General features: G+C 41.4%; 1 protein-coding gene across 4 annotated transcripts in view; it reads right to left on the reverse strand.

Moving 5' to 3' along the window:
- The window catches only part of CACNA2D3 (calcium voltage-gated channel auxiliary subunit alpha2delta 3), a 1429924-nt gene that overhangs the window by 167865 nt on the left and 1238651 nt on the right, over positions 1-23408 (reverse strand). For all 4 annotated transcript variants that reach the window (XM_082265096.1, XM_082265095.1, XM_082265094.1 and 1 more), the window contains one exon: positions 6256-6317. In XM_082265096.1, the coding sequence (XP_082121222.1) occupies positions 6256-6317 (62 nt within the window). The remainder of the gene's footprint in view (positions 1-6255; positions 6318-23408) is intronic.

Here is a 23408-nt window from a genome sequence, read left to right on the forward strand (position 1 = left end):
TCCGCTATTCAATAAAAACCTTTGAGGATCAATTGAATTGCGGGATAGTCTGTGTCGGTACGTGTGAGATCCACCTTTCCAAGTTTTTGGGGTTCATCTCATACTTCTGAAGATTTGAGGGTGCTGTCTGTTCCATACTCCTCCTACTCCTCATCCATCCTTTTAGGGGTAGAAACAATAGTAATTGGGGCCTAGTGTGGTTTTGTACGTGCGAGATACATACACTTTTTTGGATCATATTTCCTATTCCGCTATTCAATAAAAACCTTTCTAGGGCAAGATCTTAAATTACAGAAATATGAGGAGACCGTCAAATAAGGGCCGTGGCCTGGGTCGTGGTGCTGCTGGTAGAGCTCCTGTTGCAAGGAGAGGACGTGGTCGATCTGTGCCAGCTACACGCACAAGTGAAACACCTTCCTCAAGTGTGAGTAGGCGACAGAACCTGCATCAGTATTTGGTAGGGCATCAAACGCCCCTAGAAGTGATGAGGCCAGAACAAGTTGAGGCGATAGTAGATTGGTTTGCTGCTGACAGTGCCTCCAGTTCCTTCACATTGTCTCCCACCCAGTCTACTGCAGAAAGGTCAGAGTTGGCACCTGCAGCCAATGTCCAACCGTCTTTCACCTCACCCCCTTGCAAATCAGGCCAGCAGTCTGAGCCCCAAGCCATACAGCAGTCTCTTATTCTTTTTGAGGACTCTGTCAGCAGGGTTTCCCAGGGCCATCCACCTAGCCCTGCCCCAGAAGTGGAAGAGATTGAGTGCAGCGATGCCCAACCACTTATTTCTCAAGATGAGTACATGCAAGGATCATCGCAGCACGTCTCCGATGATGACGAAACGCAGGTGCCAACTGCTGCGGCGTTCAGCATTGTGGAGACCGACAAGGAGGGCAGGGGTGAAGACTGGGTGGAAGATGATGTGGAGGACGATGAGGTCCTCGACCCCACATGGAATGAACGTCATGCAGGTGACCTGAGTAGTTTGGAGGAAGAGGCGGTGGTCGCACAGAGCCACCAGCACAGCAGAAGAGGGAGCAGGGTGCAGAAGCGGAGCGGCCGTGCCCTAGACACTACGCCCGCTACTGCCCAACGCAGCAAGGGAACGAGCGCACCAAAGTCAGCTCAAAGGAGTTCTCTAGCGTGGAAGTTCTTTAGAAAATGTGCTGATGACAGGACACGAGTGGTTTGCACCCTGTGCAATCAGAGCTTGAAGCGAGGCATAAACCTTCTCAACCTGAGCACAACCTGCATGATCAGGCATCTAAGTGCAAAGCACGAGCTGCAGTGGAGTACACACCTTCAAAACCAAGAAACGTCTCTGGCTCATCCTGCTTCCTCTTCTGCTGCAGTCTCGGCCGCTCCAGCCACATCTGTAGTGATACCGGCACCTGCCACCCCGCAAACAGACGATCTGTCAGCAACACCACCACCTGGGTCACCAACAACCATCTCCACAATGTCCCGTGGAAGCGTTCAGCTTTCCATCTCCCAAACACTTGAGAGGAAGAGGAAGTACCCCCCTACCCACCCGCGATCCCTGGCCCTGAATGCCAGCATTTCAAAATTATTGGCCTTTGAAATGCTGTCATTCCGTCTGGTGGAGACGCACAGTTTTAAAAACCTTATGTCGGTGGCTGTCCCACAGTACGTCGTGCCCAGCCGCCACTACTTTTCCAGGCAAGCCATCCCTTCCCTGCACAACCAAGTGGGGGAAAATATCAGGTGTGCACTGCGCAACGCCATCTGTGCCAAGGTCCACCTAACTACGGATACGTGGACCAGTAAGCACGGTCAGGGGCGTTATATCTCCCTAACGGCACACTGGGTAAATGCAGTGGCGGATGGGCCTGAGGCGGATAGCAATTTGGCGCATGTCCTTCCACCACGAGGATTGCAGGGCGCTTCAGTTTGCCTCCTGTTCCTAACTCCTCCTACTCCGCTTCCTCATCCTCTACCGCCTCCTCATCCGGACAGCGTAACACCTTCACCACCAACTTCAGCACGGCCAGGGGTAAACGACAGCAGGCAGTTTTACAACTTGCCTGTTTGGGGGACAAACCACACACCGCGCAGGAGTTGTGGAGGAGCATGGAACAGCAGACAAATGAGTGGTTGCTGCCAGCGAGCCTCAAGCCCGGCCTGGTGGTGTGCGATAACGGGCGAAATCTCATAGCAGCTCTGGGCCTAGCCGGTTTGACGCACATCCCTTGCCTGGCGCATGTGCTGAATTTGGTGGTGCAGAGGTTCCTTAAAAACTACCCCGATATGTCAGAGCTGCTGCAGAAAGTGCGGGCCGTTTGTGCGCACTTTCGGCGTTCTCACCCTGCTGCTGCTCGCCTGGCAGCGCTGCAGCGTAACTTCGGCCTTCCCGCTCACCGCCTCATATGTGACGTGCCCACAAGGTGGAACTCCACCTTGCACATGCTGGAAAGACTGTGCGAGCAGCAGCAGGCCATAGTGGAGTTTCAGCTGCAGCACGCACGCGTGAGTCGCTCTGCGGAACAGCACCACTTCACCACCAATAACTGGGCCTCCATGCGAGACCTGTGTGCCTTGTTGCGCTGTTTTGAGTACTCCACCAACATGGCCAGTGGCAATGACGCCGTTCTCAGCTTAACTATCCCACTTCTATGCCTCCTTGAAAAAACAATTCGGGCGATGATGGAAGAGGATGTGGCACAGGATGAGGAGGAGGAGGAGGATGAAGAGGTAACATTTCCAAGGCTTTCAGGGCAGTCATTCGCAAGGGGCTCCGAGGGTGGGTTCCTGCACACGCAAACGCCAGGGACGCAATTGTCCAGCAGGGGCACAGTTCTGGAGGATGAGGAGGATGAGGAGGAGGAGGAGCTGGAGGAGGAGATGGAACCATGTTCACAGCAGGGTGGCACCCAGGCCAGCTCATGGCCATCACTGGTGCGTGGCTGGGGGGATACAGAGGACACGGACGATACACCTCCCACAGAGGACAGCCTTTCGTTGCCTCTGGGCAGCCTGGCACACATGAGCGATTACATGCTGCAGTGTCTCCACAACGACCGCCGAGTTGCCCACATTCTAACTTGTGCTGATTACTGGGTGGCCACGCTGCTGGATCCCCGTTACAAGGACAACGTACCGTCCTTAATTCACTCACTGGAGCGCGATCGCAAGATGCGCGAGTACAAGCGCACGCTGGTAGACGCCATGCTGCTGGCATTCCCATCTGACAGCGGGGCCACAGTGGAAGCACAAGGCAGAGGAGGAGGAGGAGGAGGTCGCCAACGCAACCAGGGCACCGCCAGCACCTCAGAAGGCAGGGTTAGCATGGCCGAAATGTGGAAAAGCTTTGTCAGCACGCCACAACAAACAGCAGCACCAGCAGCTCAGATGGAACGTCTTAGCAGGAGGCAGCATTTTACCAACATGGTGGAGCAGTATGTGTGCACACGCCTACATGTAGTGAATGACGGGTCTGCCCCCTTCAACTTCTGGGTCTCCAAATTGGGCACATGGCCTGAGCTTGCCCTTTACGCCTTGGAGGTGCTGGCGTGCCCTGCAGCCAGTGTATTATCTGAACGGGTATTTAGCACGGCTGGGGGCGTTATAACAGACAAGCGCAGCCGCCTGTCCAGAGACAATGTGGACAAGCTCACGTTCATTAAAATGAACCAGGCATGGATCCCACGGGACTTTTCCGTACCTTATGCAGAATAGCAATGGATACCGACCTTACCCACCCATTGTTCCATTTTTGCTCTTTCTCACTCTTTTGGGGTGTACCCTCATTTAAAATTTTTGAAAAGAAGCAGTGTTGGCTACCTCGTCCTCCTCCTCAGGGCCAGATTAATGTAGGGGCTATTGGAGCTGCAGCTCCAGGCCCCTACCTTTTATATAGGCCCCGGGTTGGCCATATTCACTGTTACCGCTCTTCTGTCACTTGTAAACACAGAAGTCTGGCTTCTATGCTCGCTTCCCCAGGCAGCACCCTCAGAACCTCCCCACACAGCGTGAAGGCCGGACAAGGAGGGACAGTTGGCGATGCATGGATGTGTTTATGGGCTTCAGAGACAGCATCCCATGTTGAATTAGGCATGCATGGCTGCACCCTTCCTCCTCTGGGTGCATGGCAAGGCACGGCCCTTAAGGCCCTTCAAAATCCTCAGCACCAAGCCCATGATGCTGTTAATCCGGCCCTGGTCCTCCTCCACCGCCGCTTCCACCTACACCGCCCATAGGTGTGCGCAGCCTATTGCATTAAGGTGTGCACCCCAAAGTTGAAATACACATGCATGTGTTTGCCAGCAGGGAGAGTAATGTATCGGGGCCATGTACCTGTAGGCAAGGAGAAATAGAGCAGAGCAGGTCCCAGGGAGATCTTTCCCATCTCCTCACTGGCAATGCTATGTGCCCTAGGTGATTAGGGTGTGCCCAGGCACACCCAGCACACCCTGTGCGCACGCCTATGTCACCGCCACATCCACCACCACCTCAACCTCCCTCCTACTCCATATGGGCCTCGTCCTTCAGAGATGAAGAAGAACATTGTTTTATTTTTCTGTTTTTTTTTTGTTGTTTTAAGTTATTTCCCTATCCACATTTGTTTGCAGAGCACTTGCCATGCTCTTAATTACGTTTTGCTGCCATTTGCAGCACTCTAGCCCTTTCCTTTGGTGTTTTAGAGCCATTTTAGTGCCTTAAAGTTCGGGTCCCCATTGACTTCAATGGGGTTCGGTGTCTGGGAAAAGTTCGGTAAAAGTCCGGGACACGGACCCGGACTTTTTTTTAAAGTTCGGCCGAACCCGTCGAACACGGACATCTAGGTGTCCGCTCAACCCTATTGTTAAGTGCAAAGAAACTAATTAAATCCATCTTGGCTGGTGTGACTTTAGTTAACTGAATTCTAGAGTTGGTTAGTGTGCTTTGCAACTTGCAGTTTTCATTGGATAGATCTGATAACATCAACTATTCTCCTTCTCACTTTAATCTAAATATGGTCTTTCCCTTGTCATTAAATTCATAGAATGACCCTCTTGACTGCAGCAACCAATTAAATGTTTAATTTCCTAAACTACAATTGAAGAACACCAGTTAATATTAATGGTTATTGTGAGCTACACTAACATTTTTGCACTGCACTAAGAATCCCTAGAACTACAAACTGTGGGCTCCCTAGGTTTTGGGGTTTCCAAGAGCACCCTTGAGCATTAGATCATGAAGCTATTATAATAAATTGGCATCTCTTCATTTCTAAGGTTAGTTCTGGGGTTTATAGGAAGTAAGGGTGGCCCTAGGTAACTGATCAAAAAAAGAAAAAAATGAACAGATTCCTCCATTCAGAAAAGTGAGGGTGATGGAGGAATCCTCCCCACTGAGACATTATATTCTGACAGCAAGATTTCCTCAGCTGCTAGAATACACTGATGAAGTAGCAGCCACTGATCAAAAACAAATTTCCAACAAGCCCATTTGACAGAAGTCAACAGTTAGATCAACTTTTGTTAAACGTGAGTGGCCACATATGGATCAAAATTAAGCTGTCCCCTTCTGAACCTGCCAAATTTTGATCCCTCTATGGCCAGCTTAATAGGCTTGCTTTAGGTCCTGTAAACTGTATGAACAATCAAAACAGTCAAACTTTCCTTTTTAGTTTTGGATAGCATGGGGGAGGGGTAAGAATCTCTTCTGTATGTATATTGCTGTCCTTGTCTGCGCTGGGTAGACTCAACCTCTTGAATTGTCTTGTAGACCATAATCATCAAAATGGAAAATACTGAGAAACCCAAAATTTTACAGTTGTCACCAGAACTATAGCTCAAAAGGAAATATTTCAATGGGGACACCTTTGTAAGTGACACCTGTGTAATGGGGTCACCTTTTTAGGTGCCAATTATCCCAATGGTACACAAACAGCAAAATATAAACTGATAGGATTTACGCCTTCCTTACTCTGTCCAAAATTTAAAAAAAAAAAGGTTTAACGACACACACATTTTAGCTTGTACAAATAACAAAGCAAACCAGACAAATTATATTCTGATTGATTCAATATTGTAATTTCTTCAGCTGTATTTTTGTCCCCTGTTTAAACCTGACCCAGAGACAAAAACCCCCACCCCATTTCTTTTGGCTGGACTTTCTTACACAGAAATGAAATGAAGAATTGATGATATCTGAATCATTTGTTTATCACATAAATACTACAATGAAAGTAAGAAATGTGAAAAAAATCATAAATATTCAACAATAATGTAAAACCAACATCTGATTCTAAGTTACCTGTCTGCTGGCAATCGAAAATTTTCTTTGGAAAAATTCAAGCTTCATTTGGATTCCGACAGCTGGAATAAATTTAAAGATTCACTTTAGAAGGATTAGGAGAGACATATAAAATGAAAAAAGAAATCGTTTTCAAACCCTATGGATGTTGCCAAGTAATTAGAGATAGTTATGTTCATAACATTATTACGAGTATTTTTCCTCTGTGGTATCGATAAGCATATTTACAGTCATCTTCCAAAAACAGGACATTCAAGTACAAAATGCAATCTGTGATTAACTTTAGGTGAACTGAGGTATTCTAAGGAAGGGAATATTTTTAACTGTTTACCATAAGCTGTTGGTTTCAGTTGTAGATACTCCTAGGCTTACTGTATGTAAGAATCAGTTCTTTCAGCTTGTCAGATATATTTACTTCTATGTGGGCAAAGACATTTGGCAAAATAATGAAAGTTGCATATGCAGTTGATCAGTCAAAAATCTCATCAATATGTTTGTCCTAACCTTCAGTACCATTGATTCTTAGGGAATCTCCTTTTAGGCTCCATAGTATTGCAGGATGGCAAATCAATATGTAAAGCTGGGAAGGGAAATCGGTCAATTTTATTTTGTAAGCTTGCACATTTTTCAAACTGATTTAGGAGTAACTCTTCATCTATAGTGAATCTTCTTCTTCTCCTTCTTTTTTCATTGCAGGTAAATAATGGATTCCAAGCAGAAGCAACGTGCAGTCATTGAGTTGTTGATAAAGGATGAAGGGTGTCAGACTTGATGGTATCACACTGTGTGGTTGGTCTTCAGTACTGGCTTCTTTAAACTCCTTCATCCATCTGTACACATTGTTTTTGTCAATGGTGTTATCTCCATAAACATTCGGTAGCCTTCTGTGGATGTCGGATAGCCTGCACCTGCACCCCTTTTTTGTCAAGAACTTAATGATGGCACATTGCTTGTGCTTGGAATTCATTATACACCTGCGATGAAAAAGAAGAAGAAAAAAAGTTACTATAGAGCAGGGATCCTTAAACTACGGCCCTCCAGCTATTGTGGAACTACACATCCCATGAGGCATTGTAAAACTCTGACATTCACAGACATGACTAGGCATGATGGGAATTGTAGTTCCTGAATAACTGGAGGGCCATAGTGTGAAGACCCTTGAATAGAGGAAGAGTTATTTAACCTACATGTAAAAGTTGAATGACCTATGTTAATTAAAGCTAATAATAAAGTTATGGCCACTTTTGCATTACTTTGGTACACCTGTCATATTTACACACCATCTTCAATCATACAGGCAGATAGGTATTGGCACTCACAGGACTCATTATGAAGAAAGAATAAATCCTGTTTTAATAAAGTCTGATGCACCCCACCACCCATTGTTCATTCTGTCAAGTTCTATGGGTGCATATACACTATATTACCAAAAGTATTGGGACACCTGCCTTTACAAGCACATGAACTTTAATGGCATCCCAGTCTTAGTCCGTAGGGTTCAATATTGAGTTGGCCCACCCTTTACAGCTATAACAGCTTCAGCTTCTGGGATGGCTGTCCACAAGGTTGAGGAGTGTGTTTATTGGAATGTTTGATCATTCTTCCAGAAGCTCATTTGTGAGGTCAGACACTGATATGGGCGAGAAGGCCTGGCTCAGTCTCCACTATAATTAATTCCAAAGGTATTCTGTTGAGTCAAGACTCTGTGCAGGCCAGTCAAGTTCCTCCACCCTAAACTTGTTCATCCATGTCCTAATGGACCTTGTTTGTGCACATGTTGGAAGGGCCCATAACCAAACTGTACAAAGTTGGGAGCATAAAATTGTCCAAAATGTCTTGGTATGCTGATGCCTTAAGAGTTCACTTCACTAGAACTAGGGGGCCAAGCCCAACCCCTGAAAAACAACTCCACACCATAATCGCCCCCTCCACCAAATTATTTGGACCAGTGCACAAAGCAAGGTTCATATAGACATGGATGGGTATGTTTAGGGTGGAGGAACTTGACTGGCCTGACCTCAACCTGATAGAACACCTTGGGATGAATTAGAGCAGAGAGTGTAAGCCAGGCCTTCTCTTCTACATCAGTGCCTGTCTTCAAAAATGCACTTTTGGAAGGATGGTATAAATGTCCCTTTGACACACTCCTAAACCTTTAGGACAGCCTTCCCAGAACAGCTGGTGCTGTTATACTGTAGCTGCCAACTCAGTATTCAACCCTACGGACTAAGACTGGAATAACAATAAAGAGAATGAGTGTGTAAAGGCAAGTGTCCCAATACTTTTGGTAATTAAGTGTATGCTTCTAATTACGCTGTGTGTGAAAAAATTGAGTTTGAGCTATTGAAGTTTGGAAACAGCCTTTTTCAGCAGAGGAGCTAGGAACATAAGCACATGATGCAATTGGCCTCCACATGCTGCCTGGAAAAGCAAACATGAAATATTCATAGACAACCTTTGCGATTCACATGACAGAACAAAAAAAAAACCTTTTGTAGCCCTGAATATAATGGGGTATAATTATAATGCATTGAATTTGACACTAGTGAATCTTCTTGGTGCATATGTTTTAATATACAGTAATTGATTAATCTGCAAAAAATGTTTGATGAATGTCACATTTACTGCTTTATATATATGTTTCTTAGAAAAGTATGGCATGTGCAAAAAAAGTGAAACGTTCCCTTTAACAAAGAGGGGAAAAAAAGGAAAGAAAATGTCTAAATTATTTGTTTCTCTCCAATTTAGTGGAAGAAGATGGCGACAATTCAAGCCTCTGAAAAGAAAATTGAATGCTTACATTCGTACATGAACATTGGCGCCAAAGATAAGAGAAAAACGACTCCAAAAGAAAAACAAATCAAGTTCTAAATATTGTTTTCAGCAACAGAGGTTACATTATTTGACAGAGCCAGGCCCTAGACAATGCTTGCACTTTCAAATTTTTCATATTTATTCAAACAAGAGGTTAGAAGCACATACTGTATATCTTTATCAAGATAACCTTAGTACAATAAAAAAAAGTCTGCAAAACACAAACAAACAAAAAAAAAAGGAGAAAAACCTATTAACCAGTTATAACTGTCTCTAATTACAAGTACAAATCTCTTCTTTTTAGGACATCAAGTTTTATAAGTGATCAACATGACATATACAGTTCTGAAAGATACTGAAATGACTGCTGCTTCCCTTTCCACTGTTTATCTGCTGGAACTGCATAAAGTTCATACACCAGATCTTTCACGGTTTCATCATTTAGTCATTGAGAGCGCAATATAGTGCACAGAGCTTGTGCTACTCATATATGTCCATTTTGATATAGCAAAACTTTTGAATTTAGTTGCATGAAAATGCATGTTAAGTAGAACTCCTATTCTTCTGTATATGGCTGGTTCATATCAATGCATTGCAGTTTAGTGTGAAAGATAAATGGAAACTCTATGGGCCCATTCAGACCTACATGTGTGCAATACCATACATGCTGCATGCACCTGGAAGAGTATAAATCTAGATTAAATATGCTTTTTGGCAAAATGTTGCACTGTATGCAGTTTACATGAATCTTTTGTAAAGTTTCTACCTAAAGGGCATGCTAGTAACAGTGCTTCCTGTTGCTGGCTGATAACGCTAAGCCACTACCTCTCAAATACCAGCAATGTTGTCAGCCTCCCATGTGCACTCTTTCATAGAACCATTGGGATGCCTTTTAGATAGGCAGGCCAACAGCCTATGGGGTTTATTTACTAAAGGCAAATCCACTGTGCACTTCCAAGTGCGCTGCAAGTGCACTTGGACGTGCACTTGGAAGTGCAGTCATGTAGATCTGAGGGGAAGATCTGAAACTAGGGGAAGCTCTCCTGATTTCTATCATCCAATCATGTGCAATCAAAAATGCTGTTTTTTAATTTCCTTGTATGTCCCCCTCAGATCTACAGTGACTGCACTTCTAAGTGCACTTCCAAGTGCACTTCCAAATGCACTTGCGGTGCCTCTGTAGTGCACAGTGGATTTGCCTTTAGTAAATAAACCCCAATGTCTCTATGTTACCCATAGAAACTTCTTTATTTTGCTCAATTTAAAAATGACTTCCAGGCATGGTATATTTTTTGCATAGTTACATTGGTCCAATGTGACTATGTATAATATACAGTAAAACCTTGGATTGCGAGCATAATTCGTTCCGGAAGCATGCTTGTAATCCAAAGCACTCTTATATCAAAGCAAGTTTCCCCATAAGAAATAATGGAAACTCAGATGATTCGTTCCACAACCATTTATTCATAAATCCTTCAATTTATAGTCCATATAAAAAGATTATAGCAATGTGATAGGTTGTGTAACCATAAAATGTCCATCCACAAATAGCCGCTTCCACAAGGGGATTGGAAGCAAAATCCAGCAGGAGCTACAGAGTATCAAAAGAGAAGAGAGGCGCCTCTAAGTGTAGCAAAATGGTTCCATTTAATGAAGGTACAACATTTAGCAACTCACATGGTTGATGAATAAAACAGGCACATCTAAGGATGCAGGCATCCGGGGTAAAGCTGTCCACATAGACCATCTTCTGAACCACCGGCTGCTAGTCTGTAATCCTGACCGGGAAGACCACCCTGGAGTAAAGCGATCTGATAGCGAGGGGCAGCATGGAAGGGATGACGTAGATGGTGGTGCGGAGGATGGTCTATGTGGACAGCTTTACCCCTGATGCCTGCATCCTTAGATGTGCCTGTTTTAATCATCAACCACGTGATTTGCTAAATGTTGTACCTTCATTAAATGTAACCATATTGCTACACTTAGAAGCGCCTCTCTTCTTCTTTTATACTCAGCTGTGACTTGAGGCTACTTGTATATCAAGACATTGCTTGTATATCAAGTCAAAATTTATTTGAAATTTTTGCTTGTCTTGCAAAGCGCTCTTAAACCAAGTTACTCTCAAACCAAGGTTTTACTGTACCTGCAAAGCATTCTCTAAATGGTGCCCATGCTGAGCCGATGATATCCTGTGTTCAGAATGCAGCAGGCAGCCACTTGGCAGGGAGCCTGGAAGCTAGTGGAGATCACCCGAGTAGCGGTGTCTATTTAAGTGATTTCCAGCTTCCAAGGGCATTAGCCAGGTATGATATATGGAATATGCATCGTTACATTGTATAAAATATTTATACCTGCCATTCTTCTTCAAATCACATAATTATTTTCATGTCCCACCAAACTGCTATATCAATACATATTTATATATATTTATATACATCAGAGTTTAGTATTATGGTTCCTTGTTGAAATATTAATTACTAAAACACAACTCTTGATTTTCTTTTTAACACTCCAGTTGGATTCCTTTTTAATCTACCACAGTTTTTGGTGTAAACATCTACGTGGTGCATAGGTCATATATGCAAATGAAGAGTAGTGGCTACCCTGAGTAAATGAGCACTCTTTTGTACTTGAGGTCATTTTGGTCTGGTGATTGTAGAAATACTTCTTTAATCACCTTATTGGTTGACACTATCCTTTCAATAGATAATTTACATTATTATAGACAGAAAAACATAATTCTGTAGAGAACAAAAAGCACTAATATGTTCATACATGGAAAGCCGTAATGTAGGTGTGACCAATGTTATGTAGAACGTAGAAGCCAATCAACCTAACAAATCCACATAAATGTTAACCTTTTTTGGACAGTTTTTTCAAATGTCATTATTGTATACAGACAGCATAAATATCAACCATATAACATATAAATGGACACCATCTGAGTAAAAGGTTGCTCCAATTATGAATAACATTGTGTATTTGCCTTTTACAGGCTGAACAATCAGCTCATTTTCTCTAAAGAAAACTGTCAGCTGAACATGGTTTTGTTAAGCCGCTTCCTCATCTTCAAAGTAACTTTAACCCGATCACAGAGGTCAACAGCATTTCAAATTTGTTCTACAGATCAAAGGTAAAATGTAAACTGTCATTTTACCCTTTATGTCAAACATATGGGGTATTGTGTGTGTTAATGCCCCAGTTATGAAAATATTTTACTGGATTCCTTTGCAAATCTGTGTCTTTCTTCACCTCTTTTGCTCGGTGCAATAACGTGACGTGTCCGTGTAGAATGGGGAATCAAGCATTGTTTGATGCAGATATCAAGCTTGAATCTAACAGAGAAGCCGGTTAGATCTAATATTTACCAAGTGCTTGTGTCTGCCAAGCTGGTGGGACATACTTAGGGAGGCAAGATACAGATCTTATGTGGCCAAGTGCTTAAGGAGAGGGAGTGTTTAGTTTAAATAGATAATATACAGGTGAAGAGATACATCTACAAACATGTCTACCTAAATGGTGACTTGAACCTAATGATGGTGCCTTTAAATACTGTTTGTTATTTTTGTATGATCTCTAAAATATCCATAATGGGCAATTTTATGAGACAGGAAAAAGGGCTAGTGTTAGTGTTGTGTTTAAGGATTACCTCTTAAAGTACACTGCCTAATGGTTAAACCAACAAAACCTTTAAACACCTTTTCAAGCTTATCATGAATCCAGCTCAGAAACTCGTATTTGCAAGTCCCAAGCCCATATAATTGACACCTTAATTAGGAAAAAATTACTGGCAAAATGATACCTTTGTTATCATAATATTGCCGATAAGTCTTATTTTACCTGCCATGCTGGATAAAAATCTGCCAAGTTGCAGCCCAGCTTTCTATTGATTTTGAGAGCTTGCCTGTCCCTTCTAACCTCTTGCAACTTCGTACTGGCTCTGATGTAGAGCCTCCCTGGCTAATAGAAAGGTGTAGGAAGATGAAGGTGGCAAGCAAACTCTCAGCATGACCAGAAAACACCTTAATTTGCATTTTTAGGTGCCATGGATTTTGTGGTTCCTTGGGTGTTTAAACTGTTTAAAGGCATGTGTGACACCCTTAGGTAGGATTACACTTTAAAGGGATGTTGATATATCTTTAGGTACTGTTCTACCTTCTGATGAAGGAAGAGTAAATAGTCCTTCTCCATTATATAGCTCCAGTTTCTCCAGGATACGGAGCGAAAGTTTAAAATTTGGTGCAAAGTGTTCAAGGCTTTTCTACATTGATATAGTGATATCTATCAACATGTGCCTTACAGTGGCTTTCAGGCAATATTAGGAATATTAAGATAAAAGTTCTACAGCTGCTTTCAAGGATTAGGGAGAGGAAGGTCTTGTTACTGTAATGGTGGTCTAATGCAGTTGAAATCTTTTCATTGGAGATAACTTTAAGCTTATTTGACTTAGTTTATTTTCATGCCAAAATATTTCTACTGTGAAAAATGCAACTTCAATCATCAACCTCCATTCATAACGAAATTCATAGTGTTGGTTTGACACTGTGTAAAACAAAACTAACTTTTGACTTTTTTTTTTTTTTTTTTAAATTACAAAAATTTAATATAATGAAATCATTGAAACAAAGGCACAGTATACAAAGTAAATATTTTAAACTAACAAGCAATCAGGTCACAAGTAGTCTTTATTCAGAGAAATGTTAAATTCTGCATTCTCTACCAATTTCTCTTCTAAAAATGGAAAAAAAATTCCTTGTTCCACATTAAAAGCCAAGTTGGAAAGAAATAGCCAAAGAACAATTGCTTCTTGAAGTAAGACACCAGCATTTAAATCATTTGAAGATGTGCATCCTGTCCTTTCATCACTGAGAGGGAAACATGAATCAGAAAGAGCCGACATTTCCTCAAAGAAAGCTGGGAATCACAGGCCAATCTACAGCAATCTGGCACTGGCACTTGTCTTCCATAATAGAATGGCTCGGACCTCCGCAGTTCAATCCTAGCTGAAAGGTGCCCCCATCTGTCATCTGTAGAATCTCCTAAATGTCTAGCACTGCTGTTTACAGTAGTTATGAATAAATGTGAAGTATATAATATGAAATCATGGGATGATGAAAACAAACCTATGGGTGTACACTATTTCCTAAGTGACACTTACTGTCCCCTACAGAGAAGCAAAGGTGTCTTAAGTGACACTTACTGTCCCCTACAGAGAAGCAACCTGCAGACTAAAAGCATAAAATCATATGTGTATGGCCAGCTTAAAGTGATACTAAAGCTTCTTTTTTTAAAAATGACCTGCTCTGTGCAATAGTCGTGGACAGAACAGCCATGATCCTCAGCTTCTCAGGTCCCCTGCTGGCACTCCTGGCTCCTCCACTTCAGCAAGTGCCCCAATACAAAGCTGCCTTCTATGGGGACACTTGTGCAGGCTCACTCCCAAGCTGCCCTGTCTGGATTTATTGACACAGACAGGACAGCTAGGCCCCACCCTCCATTCCCTCATCACAGAATTTGATTGACAGCAGCAAAAGCCAATGGCTCCAACAGCTATCATTCTGCCCAGCGAGAAGGGAAAGAGCAGAGAGAACCTCTGCTCACATGCACATCACTGGATCGAGATTGGGCTCAGGTGAGTATAAGGAGGATGAGGGGGGATCCTCTGGCACAAAAGGTTTTTTTACCTTAATGCATAGAATGCATTGAGGTAGAAAAAACCTTCAGCCTTTACAACCACTCACAAGTTCACATTAAAAAAGGGAATTACAGAAAACAACCAGTGTCTGCAAGATTGCTGATAGATCATAGGCGTGCGCAGGGGGTGTGCCAGGTGTGCCTGGGCACACCCTAATCTCCCCCGTGCGGGGCAAATTCCCCCTGCAGATATTTCACCAAAGCCCCCAACAGAGCTCTTGTTTTGTAAAAAATAAAATTGTAAAAAATAATGCAAAAATAAAAAAATAAAAACTACTGACACATCCACTGCTCTTCTGACAGTCCAGGTTTTCATATATTTTATAATTGCTTTTACACTTATTTATAAGAGTGTGTCAATATATATATATATATATATACATCTCTCTCTCTCTATATATATATTTATTATATCTTTTCATGTGACAACACTGAAGAAATTACACTTTGCTACAATATAAAGTAGTGGGAGTACAGCTTGTAAAACAGTGTAAATTTGCTGTCCCCTCAAAAATACTCAACACACCATTATTGTCTAAACCGCTGGCAACAAAAGTGGGTACACCCCTAAGTGAAAATGTCCTATTTGGGCACAATTAGCCTTTTTCCGTCCCCGGGGTCATGTGACTAGTTAGTGTTACAAGGTCTCAGGTGGGAATGGGGAGCAGGTGTGTTACATTTAGTGTTATCGCTCTCACTCTCTCATACTGGTCACTGGAAGTTCAACATGGCACCTCGTGGCAAAGAACTCTCTGAAGATCTAATAAAAAGAATTGTTGCTCTACATAAAGATGGCCTAGGCTATAAGAAGATTGCCAAGACTGTCAAGACCCTGAAACTGAGCTGCAGCACAGTGGCCAAGACCATATAGCAGTTTAATAGGACGGGTTCCACTCAGAACAGGCCTCCCCATGGTCGACCAAAGAAGTTGAGTGCACGTGCTCAGCGTCATATCCAGAGGATGTCTTTGGCAAATAGAGGTATGAGTGCTGCCAGCATTGCTGCAGAGGTTTAAGGGGTGGGGGGTCAGCCTGTCACTGCATCAAATTGGTCTGCATGGCTGTCGTCCCAGAAGGAAGCCTCCTCTAAAGATGATGCACAAGAAAGCCCAAAAACTACAGCACTACAGTCAGTGAAATAGTATCTTTATTACCTAGTTTAGATAGTCCATGCTATCAACAAATAGTAAATTAAATTGCAATATAATTAGCAATAAGTCCCAAGGACTCCGCTACAAGGTTCCCCTCACTGCTCATCCGACCAAAGGATGCAGGCTCTAAAACAATCCAGGATCTGTTACCATTAAAAGCTGACAAACAAGAATAGAGCAGCACAGCTTCAAAGAGTCCAAGGTATATTTATTAGTATCACCTGATACAGAGAAGATCCACCTGAAGTTGAGCAGCTCCATTCTTGTTTATTAGAATTACTGTATATTTTGTAAGGAACATCGACATCCCTTGTTTTAACTTCCATTACTTAGAAGATGAACTGTAAATGAATATTTAAAATACACTTGTCTATATTTCAAATTCTACTAAACATTTAGTTTTTCACTGCAAGCAGCCTATATCTGTGTTTTTGGCATCTTGAGCTCTGTTTTAATTGTCCAGCTTTGTGATAGGGTTACTTTAAGACAGAACAAGTGAATAATAATAATGACTAACTATTTTTGATTAATGTGAATATTTTAATAATAGTTTTACTGACTTCTCCTTATAAGGCCATCAATGTTCCTACACCTCTAGACAGCATTATGTGTCTCATCTGTATGTCTCAACTCTGCTACAAAAGCCTACAGACCCATTAAACATGCTTAATCCCAAAACTATTGTTAGATTTACCCACAAATCATGTCTCAGATGGGAAAAAACTAATTGAAAGACTTTACACTCATCAATCTTCATTTATTGCAGTTGCATGTTGTATCTCTGAGACAGATCATCACATATCTCGAGTGTGAAGTAAGCTGGAAGTGACCTTATATGTAGTTAGTTTAAAAGTTCTCAGCCCACAACTCAATTTCGAGGTTACATTATTAACCACATGAGAAGAAGCATCAAATCTACAAGTAAAAAAAAAATTAATTCCATCTGTAAAATGTTACACATGTAGGCTCTGGTGTGTTACACAATGCATTCAGTGGATGTACATAAATATCTATGTTGTCATTGACCAAGATAAGAAGGAAGCTGTCATTGCTACAGATGCGGACTGTGAGCTTAGTTGTTTAAAGATAGCTACCTTAGGAATGAATTATTTTCTGTTAATTACGTTTTTCTCCATAAGCAATGGTTTAGGAATGATCATGGGAACAAATCATCTTTAGTTCTTATTCAACCAACTGCAGACGCACACAGCTTGAACTTATTGATCTACAAATATAATTATGCCTTCAATAAGACATCTCAGTTCTCAGGGTAGCAGCAATAATAAAAAAAAAAACTATGACAGCTTGAAATCACTTTTATGTTTTTTTTAGTTGACTTTTTTAAAAATGATGTTTTATTATTTTTTTGTTTTTATCATTTTACAAAGGGTTTTTGGATCACTACTGGTTAACCAAAAGTAGTAGTAATTGTCCCCTTTTTTTTAGGACAACATTCTCTAAAAAAACTGTTTGAAGAAGCTATATGATAAGTGATGCATCCTTACCCTGATATAATCATTTGTATGTAAATTTCAGCTTGAGTTATTGATCTCTGCAAACAATGGGCTTTTTACAAAGAGACAGAGGAAAACATTAAAATAGGCCTAAAGCTTCTCCTGCAGGCTGGATAAAAGACTGCATTATTTTCATATGTAGACTTTTATATTTTAAATAATAATAGATAAAAATTCAGCGCAACTGTATAAAATAATATAATAGAAAGCTGCTATGCACTAAAGGATCAATAAACCAAAAGTCCCAATAACAAATATATAACAAAAAGTGCAGCGCTATCAAATATGGATTATGAAGAAGATATCGAGGAGAGCAGTCCACAGGTGAAAATTATGGTGAAGCATGCACAAGATATAAACATTCAGTGCTCTTCAATGTGCTGGTAATCCTCCACCCAGTCTCATTAGCCTCTCACCTCACACTTAGCCCCTGTGTCACCAGACGGGCTAGTAAGACAAACTTTCTCCAAGGATATCACAAATATAGATCAAATCAGTATTCCTCTTCATCAGAAGATAAGGCTCACAGGTAACAGATCACAGGTCCATAAAGCGGGTCACAGGTCCATAGGAAAACAAAGGTCCGGACATAGTGCATTACCGCAATAAATTACTTTATTGAACATAGCATAAAATCATAAAAATTACATTGTAAAGCACTATACAAGTGCATGTGATGAGCAGATTGTATTACACACAGCGGTCTCGACCGCAATGGATGGCGGGTGACGTCACCGGCCCCTCCCCCTTCGCACGCGTTACGTCCCACTGCACGGGACTTCCTCAGCTATTGGTAAGGGAGAAGGACAGGGCTACTTATAGTCACTCATAGCCATCAGACCCGGAAGTGCAACCAAGAGAACACCTCAGACAGGAAGTGAACACCTCACACAGGAAGTGAACCCCTCACACAGGAAGTGAACCCTTCACACAGGAAGTGAACCCTTCACACAGGAAGTGAACCCTTCACACAGGAAGGGATACTCTGTTGCCCCGGGGACAGCCAAATAAACAATAAAGACGCCAGGACTCTAAATGCAAGCTACAAAGCAGATATACAGGAATCAACTGGCGGTGATCACCTTCTATGAGCACATATAAACATATTAAAATAATGGCTAATTGCATATACATAACTGATCAGACCTGCTGAATCAGATATAATATTTTAAAATTTTAAAAGCGAATTACTTTTATAAAATAGGATTTCATGGGCTGATCTCAACTGAATAGTTTTAGAAACACAACCCAGAATCTGCGGGGAAAAAGGGGCCAGGACCTCAAAACCAGCTATCCATATAACACAAATAATACACCACATACAAATCGGTAATAATGAAAAAAATAATAAATAAAATAGGATTAATATATATAAAAATAAAACAAAAACAAAAATGCAAATACAGATACTAACGGTCAGAAATAAAACAGTTTAGATCGAACTCCACGTTAAGACCTCTGGGGGCAGACACCTTAGTTTCGTGAATCCAAAAAGATTCACGTCGGCTTAACTGGCGTATAAAATTCCCTCCTCGCCAGTGAGGTTTAACGTGTTCGATGCCCCAAAATTTAAGACTACATGGATCACGGTTGTGGACATTCCGAAAATGTCTTGACACACTGTGTGTTTTTAAACCCTTTTTGATATTACTCACGTGTTCTCGGAGCCTAACTTGTAGTTGTCTGGAAGTCCGCCCTATATACTGCTTGCCACAGCCGCATTCTAACATGTATACGACTCCTACACTAGCACATGTTATGAGACCTCGGATGGTATATGATTTATTAGTGGCAGTCGCAGTAAAATCTTTGCGTTTTTTGCAATTGGTTTTAGAGTGCCTGCATGCCACACATCTTCCACATGCATAAAATCCTGATAAAAACAGAAAAGATCTGTTTTCAACAGGAATCGGAGGATCCACCACACCAGGGGCTATACGGTCCCTTAAGGTGGGTGCCTTCCTATAAACAAATTTGGGTATCTCAGGGAGGGTAGGACCCAGTACTCTGTCTTGCTTTAAAATGGACCAGTTTTTTTTGACTATTTTTTCTAACTTCTTATGTTGTATATTATAATCAAATATGAGTCTGTATTGATTAATTTCAGGAAGATGGTCAGCACTGGGTTTAGGAGCCACCAGTGTATTTCTATCAAGCTCCTTTACTCTGACTACCTCATTGGCCAATATGTCCCTATCATAACCTTTTTGCGCAAAGCGTTCTACTAGTACCTCTGCTTGTGACAAATAGTCACCTTCAGTGGTACAGTTACGCCATAATCTGACAAACTGGCCTTTTGGAATATTGCAGAGCCATGAATGATGATGGCAACTGTCGAGCGGAATATACGCGTTTCGATCAGTTGCTTTGAAATGGTTCTGCATCTTAAAATGGTCATTCTCAATAGAGATCTCTAAATCCAAGAAGACAATTTTCTCACTACTCATATTCCAGGTCAGAGAGATGTTTTTATTGTTGGCATTCATTTTGTTCATGAAGGAATTAAGGCCACTGGTATCTCCATCCCAAATAAGTATCAGGTCATCGATATACCTGTGGTAGCACAATAATTCAGGGGGGCGGCCACGGAACACCACCTCCGACTCCCAGTGGGCCATAAATAAGTTGGCCACACTGGGAGCAAAACGGGCTCCCATGGCAACCCCCCTCGTCTGAAGATAATACTGTCTATTGTACCAGAAATAATTTCTGGATAGACAGAAAGTAAGACTTCTACACAAGAACCTTTTATTCTTCCTGGGTAAATCAGAAGTTTCTAATGCCCAATTCACCGCTGCTAAAGCCTCTTTGTGACTGATGATAGTATACAGCGAACTTACGTCCGCTGTAACCATTATCGTTGATTGGGTACAAGATAAGGATTCCAAGATTTGAATTACATGTTTTGTATCCTTAAGATAGGCCTCTGTTTTAATTACCAAGGGCTGCAGGAAAACATCAATGTATTGCCCAAGCCTCGCCGTGACCGAGTCAATCCCATTTACAATGGGACGACCTGGAGGTCGTTCTGCGTTTTTGTGGATCTTGGGAAGACAATAGATAATAGGTGTCCTGCAAAAAAGTGGGTCTAGATACTGAGACTCCTTCTTGGTCAACACACCCCTTGCTCTCCCACCTTCCACTAGGTCGTGAAGTTCATTCTTAAATGAGAAAAGCGGATCTTTACTTAACAAGGAATATGTGTCTCGGTCCGATAGCAATTTGCCCATCTCCTCACAGTAATATTCTTTACTGAGAATAACCAGGCCACCCCCTTTATCGGCAGGCCTGATAACAATGTTTTTGTTGTTATAGACTTTTATATTTGCTTGCCTGTTAAAACATTTTTAACAGTATTTCTTTGGGAACACATGAACTTACTCTATCCTGGCAACTTACCTCCACTATCTTCTATCCACCAGAAGGGCTAAGTTTCTTCATGAAGTGGCATACTTACTACGAAATGTGTGGCACAGATGTTTTGCATCTTCTTATGTACTAGTAACATCTTGTAGGTTCCCTGCCTCTATTTCCACCATGTTACCACTTATGCTCTAACAGCAATTCCTGTTTTACAGCCACAATACTCTCTTCTAGCATTTATTCTACACAACTGTATCTACCAGTTTGGGGCATTGTAATACATTGTTCTGTGCTAATAAATATTTTGATAACTATGGACCCAGATCTCTGCCACATTAATGAATCATTTTTCATCATAAGAAATATATACCGTATATATATATATATATATATATATATATATATATATATATATATATATGTGTGTGTGTGTACAGTGCCTTGCGAAAGTATTCGCCCTCCTTGAACTTTGCGACCTTTTGTCACATTTCAGGCTTCAAACATAAAGATATAAAACTGTAATTTTTTGTGAAGAATCAACAACAAGTGGGACACAATCATGAAGTGGAACGGAATTGGATATTTCAAACTTTGTTAACAAATAAAAAACTGAAAAATTGGGCACGCAAAATTATTCAGCCCCTTTACTTTCAGTGCAGCAAACTCTCTCCAGAAGTTCAGTGAGGATCTCTGAATGATCCAATGTTGACCTAAAAGACTAATAATGATAAATAGAATCAACCTGTGTGTAATCAAGTCTCCATATAAATGCACCTGCACTGTGATAGTCTCAGAGGTCAGTTTAAACCACAGAGAGCATCATGAAGAACAAGGAACACACCAGGCAGGTCCGAGATACTGTTGTGGAGAAGTTTAAAGCCGGATTTGGATACAAAAAGATTTCCCAAGCTTTAAACATCCCAAGAAGCACTGTGCAAGCGATACTATTGAAATGGAAGGAATATCAGACCACTGCAAATCTACGAAGACCTGGCCGTCCCTCTAAACTTTCAGCGAATACAAGGAGAAGACTGATCAGAGATGCAGCCAAGAGGCCCATGATCACTCTGGATGAACTGCAGAGATCTACAGCTGAAGTGGGAGACTCTGTCCATAGGACAACAATCAGTCGTATACTGCACAAATCTGGCCTTTATGGAAGAGTGGAAAGAAGAAAGCCATTTCTTAAAGATATCCATAAAAAGTTTTGCTTAAAGTTTGCCACAAGCCACCTGGGAGACACACCAAACATGTGGAAGAAGGTGCTCTGGTCAGATGAAACCAAAATCTAACTTTTTGGCAACAATGCAAAACGTTATGTTTGGAGTAAAAGCAACACAGCTCATCACCCTGAACACACCATCCCCACTGTCAAACATGGTGGTGGCAGCATCATGGTTTGGGCCTGCTTTTCTTCAGCAGGGACAGGGAAGATGGTTAAAATTGATGGGAAGATGGATGGAGCCAAATACAGGACCATTCTGGAAGAAAACCTGATGGAGTCTGCAAAAGACCTGAGACTGGGACGGAGATTTGTCTTCCAACAAGACAATGATCCAAAACATAAAGCAACATTTACAATGGAATGCTTCACAAATAAACATATCCAGGTGTTAGAATGGCCAAGTCAAAGTCCAGACCTGAATTCAATTGAGAATCTGTGGAAAGAACTGAAAACTGCTGTTCACAAATGCTCTCCATCCAACCTCACTGAGCTCGAGCTGTTTTGCAAGGAGGAATGGGCAAAATTTCAGTCTCTCGATGTGCAAAACTGATAGAGACATACCGCAAGCAACTTACAGCTGTAATCACAGCAAAAGGTGGCACTACAAAGTATTAACTTAAGGGGCCTGAATAATTTTGCACGCCCAATTTTTCAGTTTTCTTATTTGTTAAAAAAGTTTAAAATATCCAATAAATTTTGTTCCATTTCATGATTCTGTCCCACTTGTTGATTCTTCACAAAAAAAAATTACAGTTTTATATCTTTATGTTTGAAGCCTGAAATGTGACAAAAGGTCGCAAAGTTCAAGGGGGCCGCATACTTTCGCAAGGCACTGTGTATATATATATAAATATAAATTTATATAAATATATTATATAAGACATACTTCTTCGATACTAATAATGTTATTGGGGCAATTTAATTCAGATGTTGTTCATGGGTTGTGGTTTTAATTTTTGTATAATTTTTTCTATTTGATAATAAACATATTGTAACTTAACCATGCAGCTATTTTCGATGGGTTCTTCCTTTTTTTGACATACTGTATACATATCGGGGGTCCCTAGTCATGCTAAATGCATTATAGTGCTATCCACTGACTAAATAGAAGACAACATAATATGAATATATATATTTTCTTGACCAAATGTTTTAATTTGTTTTCTCTTTTTCATGGTAGATCCCATTGGCAGAATATTGACCAATGTGTTAACCACAATTACATTACAAAATGTATCATGTTATATAGTGCATGTGCAATGTGATCTTTTCTTGACTGTAATGTATGAAAGTGTCCCATATTGCTTTTTCCTGTACCTTTCTTTAAAAAACAAAAAAAATCATTAAAAAAGTTGTTTTAAAATATATTTAAAAATAGAAACCACAATCCCTT

Source organism: Pelophylax lessonae (assembly GCF_965119305.1).
Source record: "Pelophylax lessonae genome assembly, chromosome: 8".
Lineage (NCBI taxonomy): Eukaryota > Metazoa > Chordata > Amphibia > Anura > Ranidae > Pelophylax > Pelophylax lessonae.